At 67.6% G+C, this 8,899-nt stretch overlaps 1 protein-coding gene across 2 annotated transcripts; it reads right to left on the bottom strand.

The window, feature by feature from the left end:
- Nucleotides 1-438: 438 nt before the first annotated feature.
- Nucleotides 439-8,763, bottom strand: OTUD5 (OTU deubiquitinase 5). Of its 2 annotated transcripts, none has more exons than XM_082300282.1 (9): nucleotides 8,020-8,763; nucleotides 6,941-7,034; nucleotides 6,783-6,847; nucleotides 4,935-5,091; nucleotides 3,856-4,004; nucleotides 2,734-2,919; nucleotides 2,064-2,265; nucleotides 1,501-1,614; nucleotides 439-858 (listed from the first exon to the last, which is right to left on the bottom strand). In XM_082300282.1, the coding sequence occupies exons 1-9, from the start codon at nucleotides 8,584-8,586 to the stop codon at nucleotides 740-742; spliced, it is 1,653 nt and encodes a 550-aa protein (XP_082156408.1). In that variant the 5' UTR covers nucleotides 8,587-8,763; the 3' UTR covers nucleotides 439-739. The 2 variants fall into 2 exon arrangements, with proteins under 2 accessions (XP_082156408.1, XP_082156409.1); XM_082300283.1 differs by having other exon boundaries at nucleotides 6,941-7,031.
- Between the last annotated feature and the right edge of the window lie 136 nt (nucleotides 8,764-8,899).

Genomic DNA, 8,899 nt, shown 5'->3' with positions numbered 1-8,899 from the left:
TTCCCAGGGCCCCCCTGAAGGACCTGGGGACCCCCCCCGCCTGTCCTGGGGAGGGTGGGGGGGACAAGAGCCCCCCACGAAAAGACGGGGCCAGGGGGCTGCTGGGCATCAGTTTAATAACGGGGTGCAGAGGGGTGTTGGGGAGCAGCACCCCCGGCCCCCCTTTTCCCCCCCCCCCTCCCCCCAGGTGCTGGTGGGGGGCTCGATGCTCGGGGGGGGGGGGAGGGGCGGGGGGCAGATTGGGGGTGCCCCCCCTCCCCCCTTTTCCATCCCCAAACAGCAAAATCCCACAGAGGAAGAAAGGGGAGACCCTATAAAAAATAGGGAGCCCCCCCCCCCAATTTCCCCAAGCCCCCCCCCCCCCCGATCCCCCTCCCCCCATTTCCTTCCAGCTGTAATTTTGAGGAGGGGGGAGGGGTCTTCTTCTTCTTCTTCTTCTCCCCCCCCCCCCAAAAAAGCCGAGGTTCATCCGCGGCGTCCAGCGCTGTGTCCCCCTCCCCTTACCAAGGGGGGGGGTGTTTCTGTTTTTGTTTGTTTGTTTGTTTGTTTGTTTTCCCCCAAAATAAACCCCCCCCCTCAGCCGGGGCCGCCATGCACCGAGAGAGGTCCCTTTTGGGGGGGTGGGGAGGGGGGCGGCGGTGGTGGTGGTGGTTTTTGGGGGAGCCGGGGCGAGGTTTTTGGAAGGGGGGGGGGGGGGATCCGGGGTGGGGGCGGGGGGTCGCAGTCCGGGGGTTCAATATCAACTTTTATCGGCGGCGGGGTCTCTGTGGCGCGAGGTTTTCATGGTCTCCAGGTACTCCTGCTGCGACACCGCCAGCACCGACGCCAGGATCTCGTCGTCCTCCCAGTCGTTCAGGCCTGGGGGGTGCCCAAAATTTGGGGAGGGGGAGGGGGGGGGGGGGGAACGATTGGAGTTTGAGGAGGAAGGGGAGGGGTTTGAACCCCCAGACCCCCCCCCCTGTGATATCAGTAACGAGCTCAGGGTGCGGCGGGGTTGGAGTTTGGGGTGAAGAGGGGAGTTTGGGTGGCCCCCCCCCGCCTCAAAATTGCAGGAAAAGGGGATTAAAACCCAGCCGCCCCCCCCCCCCCCACATCCATGGGGGTGTTTTCTATCAAACCCCAACCGCTGAACCCCCAAAAGTTTTAATCAGCCCCCCCAAGTTTTCATTCAAGAACTCCAAAGGTAAATGCCATTCCCTAAACTTCAGTGTAGCCCCCCCCAAATGACCCTAAATCCCCCCCAATCGGACCCCCCACCCCAAAATGGCAGGAAAAGTGGATAAACCCCTCCATGGGAGTCTTTTCCATCAAATCCCAATGGCTGAAGCCCCAAAAATTTAGATTAAAACACCTCCAGTGCTCAAACTCCTCCCTTAAACTGCATCGTACCCGCCCAAAACAACCCTAAGCTCCCCCAAGATGACCCTAAACCCCCCCAAAACGACACTAAACCCCCCAAAAACGACCCCCTGCCCCCGATTTTGTCCCCTGCCAGCTCACCGAAGGCGGTTGGGGACATTTGCTGCATGATGGCCCGACACTCCAGCGCGGGGTACAGGGACACCAGCGGGGGGGTGGCCCGGCCCCCCCCTGCCCCCAGCTGGCTGCTGGTCCCTGGGAAGGGGGCGAGAGACAAATTTGGGCTTCAGGGACGCCCCCCCAACCCTAAATCCATCCCTATCCCCTCCCAGCTACCAGTGTGGGGGTCCCAGTATCCTCAAATCCCAGTTTGGGGTCTCAGAATTGCCACCCAAGGGTTGGGTTTGGGGGCACTCAGGTGCCAGCACCCCCCAGAGCCCAGCTGGGGACACCCCCAGCACCCCAGAGCTCCCAGTTTGGGTTCCCAGTACCCCGGAACCCCCCCTTTTAGACCCCCAGTATCCCACAGCACCCAGTTTAGGTTCCCCAGCACCCCCAGAGATCCCAGTTTGGGCTCCCAGTAGCCCGTAACACCCAGTCTGGACTTCTCAACACCCCCTAACTCCCCCATTTAAGCCCCCCCAGCCCCCTAAAACACCCACTTTGGGCTCCCCAGTCCCCCCCAGTGCCCCCAGTTCACCCACCTGGGGCGCAGGGCGAGGGGGGTTTGCCGGCGGGGGGGGCTCCGGGCGAGGGGGGTTTGGGGCCGGGGGTCTCGGGGTGCAGCCCGGGGTGCTCCGGGGAGGGGGCGGCGCTGCGGGGCCGCGGCGAGCGGCCACTCCACTCCTCCAGCCCGCTGGCCGCCGCTGCAGTGGCCGAGCTGCACGTGGCGCTGGCCTTGCGAGGCTGCGGGGACACCAGGAGACAGCGGAGTGACCACAGGGTGTGGGGACACCAGGGGACAGCGGAGTGACCACAGGGTGTGGGGACGTGAGGGGACAGCGGAGTGACCACAGGGCACGGGAACAAAGGGGCAAGCGGCCACTCCACTCCTCTGACCCTCTGGCCATAGTGGCCAAGCTGCATGTGGTGCTGGCCTCGTGTGGCTGCAGGGACACCAGGGGACAGCAGAGTGACCACAGGGCAGGGGGCACTGGAACAGGGGTCAGCTCCAGGGCAGGGGGACGAGGGAGCGGCGTCAGCCCCTGGGGCAGGGGAAACACGGGGACACCGGGACTGGGGACAGCAATGGGGACACTGGGACTGGGGACAGCGATGGGGACACTGGGACTGGGGACAGCGATGGGGACACTGGGACTGGCTGGGACAGTGATGGGGACACCAGGACCCCGTGAGGAGGAATCTGGGCCCCACCTGCCGCGCCTGCTTCTCCTGGTCGCGCAGCCACTGCAGGTAGGACTCGCGGGCCACCTGCTCCTCGATGGCCTCGTTGGTGGCCTCCCAGTCCGTGGCGCGTTTCTTGTCCTCCAGCATCTGCTGCTCGATCCACGACTCCTCCGACGTCTTGATGGCGCTCTTCATCAGGGACTGCTCGGCCAGCTGGGGACACCGGGGGGGGGGGACACGGAGGCCGTGAGGGACACGCCCACCGGGACACGCCCACCGGGGACACGCCCACCCGGGACACGCCCACCCGGGAAGGCTCCCCCCCAGAGACAACGGAGGGGGTGGGGTCACATCAGGCCACGCCCCTGCATGGGGGGAGCACGTGGACACGCCCCAACAGGCCACGCCCCTCTGTGCTGAGGCCACACCCCCAAGAGGATCCTTAAAGGACCCACAGCTGCCCTGGGCCACGCCCACTCAAGCCACACCCACCCCCACAGGCTCCTCCCTCAGGCCCAGCTCTGCCCAATGAGGCTCCAGCAGTGGGCGGGGCAAGGTGTGCCACACCCACACCTGCAGGCCACGCCCACTGCACTGGGTGGGGTCCGGTTTGAGCACACCCACCCCGGTAAGCCACACCCACCCCGGTAAGCCACACCCACCCCGGTAAGCCACACCCACCCCGGTACAAGGGGTGTATCCACCCTGGGAATGACCACACCCCCCCAGACATGGCCACGCCCCTTCCATGGCCACGCCCACAAGGGAATGGGGAGGTCAGGGAGGGTCCCTCACCCCCCAAAATCAGGGTCCCACCCCCCCCATTGGGGGTCCCCACCCCTCGTCCCCCCAGTTTGAAGGAGCACAGCCCCAGCCCCATGGAGAGGAAGGGAAGGGGGGGCTCAGGGAGGGCCCCCCACCTCCAAAATCGGGATCCCCACCCCCCAACTCAGCATCCCACCCCTCAAATTCGGGGTTCCCCCCCGTCCCCCCAGTTTGAAGCAGGGAAGGGAAACTCAAGAAAGGTCCCCAGACCCCAAAATTGGGATCCCACCCCCCAAATTCAATGTCCCACCCCCCAAATTCAGGGTCCCATACCCCAAAATTGGGGTTCCATCCCCCCAAATTTGGGGTGCCCCCCCCCCATACCCCCGGTTTGAAGGAGGGCAGCCCCAGCCCCACGCCGATGGTGGCTTTGTTGGGGTTCACCACGGAGTTGTAGTGGATGTTGCGGTGGTAGCTGACCCGGATGGGCTCGTCCTCGTTGTGCTGGATCCCGTGGAAGGTGTTGATGGGTTCTGCGGGCACCCCGGCACCCCCATCAGCCAGGGGAACCCCAAAAAAACACCTGGCACCCCCCAAAACGGCACCTGGGAGTCCCTGATCCATAGGGAACCTCAAAAGCCACCTGGCACCCCCCAAAACAGCACCTGGGACCCCCAAAATGGCACCTGGGAGTCCCTGATCCATAGGGAACCTCAAAAATCACCTGGCACCCCCAAAACAGCACCTGGGAGTCCCTGCTCACCTCCCCCCCAATCCATAGCGAACCCCAAAAACCACCTGGAACCCCCCCAAACAGCACCTGGGAACCCCAAAATGGCACCTGGGAGTCCCTGCTCACCCCCCCCCAATCCATAGGGAACCCCAAAAACCACCTGGCACCCCCCAAACAGCCCCTGGGAGCTCCTGGTCACCCCCGTGATCCAAAGGGAACCCCAAAACAGCACCTGGCACCCCCAAAACGGCACCTGGGAGCTCCTGACCACCCCCCCCGATTCAAAGGGAACCCAAAACAGCACCTGGGACCCCCAAAACGGCACCTGGGAGTCCCTGCTCACCCCCCTGATTCATAGGGAACCCCAAAACAGCACCTGGCACCCCCAAAATGGCACCTGGGAGCTCCTGACCCCCCCCATTTCTCTCTGGCGACCCCTCCCCAGTGACCCCAGTGCCCAGGTGACCCCTGTGGCACCGCAGGGACCCCTCCCCACTGTCCCCACTGTCCCCAGGTGACCCCTGTGGCACCGCAGGGACCCCTCCCCACTGTCCCCAGTGCCCAGGTGACCCCTGTGGCTCCTCAGGGACCCCCTCCCCGCTGCTCCCAGTGCCCAGGTGACCCCTGTGGCTCCTCAGGGACCCCCTCCCCGCTGCTCCCAGTGCCCAGGTGACCCCTCCCCGCTGTCCCCATCGCTCCAGGCCCCCTCCCAGCTCCCGAGGCCACGCACCAGTGCCGTACTGGTAGACCTCGACGGGCCGGTTGTACATCTCGGCCATGGCCTGCATCTCGATGTGGTTGCCATGGCAGGTGCTCTTCCGCTTGCGGTTGATGTAGGTGGTGAAGTCCTCGGTGACGTAGTTGGAGAAATAATCGGCGTTCTTCATCTGGGGACACGGCGGGGACACGGTGGGGGGGACGCGGCGGGGGGGGGACAAAGGACTGCAGGGACACTGGGGACAGGAGCGGGGCAGGTCTGGGAGAGCCGTGGGGACACCGGGAGAGCCCTGGGGACAGGGGTGGGGGAGGTCTGGGGACACTGGGAGAACCCTGGGGACACTGGGAGAGCCCCGGGGACAGGAGTGGGGGAGGTCTGGGGACACTGGGAGAGCCCTGGGGACAGGGGTGGGGGAGGTCTGGGGACACTGGGAGAGCCCTGGGGACACCGGGAGAGCCCTGGGGACAGGGGTGGGGGAGGTCTGGGGACACTGGGAGAGCCCTGGGGACACCGGGAGAGCCCTGGGGACAGGAGTGGGGGAGGTCTGGGGACACTGGAAGAGCCCCGGGGACAGGAGTGGGGGAGGTCTGGGGACACTGGGAGAGCCCTGGGGACACTGGGAGAGCCCTGGGGACAGGAGCAGGGGAGGTCTGGGGACACCAGGAGAGCCCCGGGGACAGGAGTGGGGGAGGTCTGGGGACACTGGGAGAGCCCTGGGGACAGGAGCAGGGGAGGTCTGGGGACACTGGGAGAGCCCTGGGGACACTGGGAGAGCCCTGGGGACAGGGGTGGGGGAGGTCTGGGGACACTGGGAGAGCCCTGGGGACACCGGGAGAGCCCTGGGGACAGGGGTGGGGGAGGTCTGGGGACACCGGGAGAGCCCTGGGGACACTGGGAGAGCCCCGGGGACAGGAGGGGGGGAGGTCTGGGGACACTGGGAGAGCCCTGGGGACACCGGGAGAGCCCTGGGGACAGGAGTGGGGGAGGTCTGGGGACACTGGAAGAGCCCCGGGGACAGGAGTGGGGGAGGTCTGGGGACACTGGGAGAGCCCTGGGGACACTGGGAGAGCCCTGGGGACAGGAGCAGGGGAGGTCTGGGGACACCAGGAGAGCCCCGGGGACAGGAGTGGGGGAGGTCTGGGGACACTGGGAGAGCCCTGGGGACAGGAGCAGGGGAGGTCTGGGGACACTGGGAGAGCCCTGGGGACACTGGGAGAGCCCTGGGGACAGGGGTGGGGGAGGTCTGGGGACACTGGGAGAGCCCTGGGGACACCGGGAGAGCCCTGGGGACAGGGGTGGGGGAGGTCTGGGGACACCGGGAGAGCCCTGGGGACACTGGGAGAGCCCCGGGGACAGGAGGGGGGGAGGTCTGGGGACACTGGGAGAGCCCCAGGGCAGGGACAGACAAGGGAGCAGAGCAGGGACAGGAGCAGAGGAGCCCCTGGGGACGGTGGGAGAGCCCCAGGAATACCCAGGGGTGGGAGAGAACAGCAGCCTGGTCCCCCCCACAGGGTGCTGAGCACCCACCCGGTTCACCCAGTGCCCCCCAGTTCCCTCCCAGTACCTCCCAACGCTTCCCTAAGCACCCCAGGCTCCTTCCCATTACTCCCCAGTGGCTCCCAGTATAACCTACACTCTTCCAGTTCCCTCCCATCAGCTCCCAGTTCCCCCCTAGTCTATCCCAGTACCCTTCCAACACACTCCTAAGCACCCCAGATTACTTCCAGTCACTCCCCAGTGGCTCCCAGTATGAGCTACACCACCCAGAACCCCTCCAGCTCCACCCTCCCATTTCCCCTCTGGTTCTGGGCACTCCTCAGTACCCTCCCAGTGCCTCCCAGTGCCCTCCCAGTGCCTCACCAGGTAATCCATGCAGTGCTTCCGCACCACCTCGTGCATGTCCTGGTCTCCGTACACCTGATCAGCTGAGGGAGGGGACACAAAGGGGACAGTGAGGGGGGGCTGGCAGTGCCTGGGGGGGTTTTGAGGAGGTTTTTGGGGGGGTTTTTGGGGCTCACCCACAGCCCGGAACAGACAGGCCCCGTCCTCCTTCATGCGTTTGATGATGAACCCTTTCTTCTCCCGCAGAGCCTTCTCGAACCGGTGCTCCTGCTGGAGACACAGCCGGGCTCGGGGGGGTCCTGGGGGGCTCGGGGGGGTCCCTCAGGGGCCCCTCGGGTCATTGGAGGGGGGGGCACGAGATGTGGGGAGCCGAGGGATGCACGGCGGGTGAGGGGTTGGGGTCACAAAGGGGGAGAAAAGGGGATGGGGGATGCGGGGAGAAGGGACAAGGGGGAGTTTGGGGGGGTCTTCAGGGGACCCTCGGGGCTGGGGGGGGGTCCCTCGGGTCATCGAGGGGGGGGCACGAGGTGTGGGGAGCCGAGGGATGCACGGGGGGGTGAGGGGTTGGGGTCACAAAGGGGGAGAAAAGGGGTACAGGGAAGGGGGTGCTGGGGGGGGGCAATGGGGGGTCCTGGGGTGTCACAGGCAGAGGGGACAAGGGGGGATCCAGGAAAAGGGGGGGAGGGGTCCCAAAGAGTGGGAAAAGGGGTGATTTCAGCAGGAATTACTTGGGGGTCTGAACAGGGTGACAAGGGGGTGCCATGAGCTACAAGGGGGGGATTCTGGGGAGGGGGACAATGGGGGGTCTTGGGGGGGCGGGGGTCACAGGCAGTGGGGACAAGGATTTGGGTCCACACAGGGGGAAAAAAAGGGGATTATGGGGAGGGGGGGTTATGGGTGGTGGGGACAAGGGGAGGGGTCCTGGGGCAGCAGGATAAAAGGGGGATCCAGGAAAAGCTGGGGGACAGGCAGGGGGAAAAGGGGGGATCCCAGCAGGGGTCCCTAAACAGGGGAATCCCGGAGGGGAAAGGGGTGAAGTGGGGACAAAGAGGGGACAACCAGCGGGGAAAAAAGGGGATCCCAAGGAGGGGACACAAACCAGCGACGACAACCCCGCGTGACCCCGCACGGCGAGGGGGAGGAGGTGCCAAGCGCGGGACAACGCGGGGACCCCGAACCCCGCTCAGCTCCCTCTTCCTCCCGGTGTCCCCCCGGTGTCCCCCCGCGCCCGGAGCGGCCCCCCCGGCCCCCGCACCTGCTCGGCCGTGGCCGGGTCCAGCTCCACCCGCCCGGCCTCGTACTCGTCCTCGCTGTTGTAGCCTCCTCCCGCCTCGTCGGGCCCGGGGCTGCCGCAACCGGGGCCCAGCCCCATCCCCAGCCCGATCCCACCGGGGCCCGACCCCGCGGGGCCTCCGCTGGGCCCGGCCCCGCCGCGCCGCCGCCTCTTGCTGTGCCCGGGACCGCCGCCGCCGCCACCGCCGCAGCCGGGCCCGCGGGGCTCGGGCAACCCCAGCGCCGCCGCCTCCAGCCCCAGCAGCGCCGCGGGCCCGTCCGCCGAGCCGGGGCCGCCGCCACCGGGACCTCCGGGCCCGGCGGGAGGGGGGGACCCGGCGGCTCCGGGGAGCCCGGCCCAGCCCCGCAGAGGCGGCGGCGGCGAGGCCCGAGGCCGAGGCCCCCCCACGCCGGGTCCCCCGGGCTCGCCCACGCCTCCGGGGCCGCGCTCGGGTCCCGCGTCCGCGCCGCGCTCGGGCCCCGCGTCCGGGCCCGAGTCCGCGTCGCCGTCGGGCGCCGGTACCGGCTTCTTCTTCGGGAGGATCGTCATGGCGGGGCGCGCATGGGGGGGGGCACGGCGGGAGGTGGCGGGGGGGTGCCGGGGGTGCCGGGGGTCACCCGCGGGGCGCTGTCGGGCGGGGGGGCCGCGGGCGGGGGCTCGGAGGGGCCCCCCCGGCGCTGAGGGGCCGCGGGCGCTGCGGCCGCCGGGGCCGTGTCAACATCAACAGCCGCGACCTCTGACCCCGCGCGCGCTTCCGCCTCGCCCGCGCCGCGCCACGCGATTGGTCGGCGGCGGCGGCGCCGCACTCCCATTGGTGGAGAGCCCGCCCGGAAGTCCCGCCTTTGTATCCCCGCCTTCGCCA

This window comes from Coloeus monedula, assembly GCF_965178545.1.
Source record: "Coloeus monedula genome assembly, chromosome: 39".
Classification (NCBI taxonomy): Eukaryota; Metazoa; Chordata; class Aves; order Passeriformes; family Corvidae; genus Coloeus; species Coloeus monedula.
The sequence above is the reverse complement of the archived record's forward strand: the minus strand, read 5'-3'. Positions and strand labels throughout refer to the sequence as shown.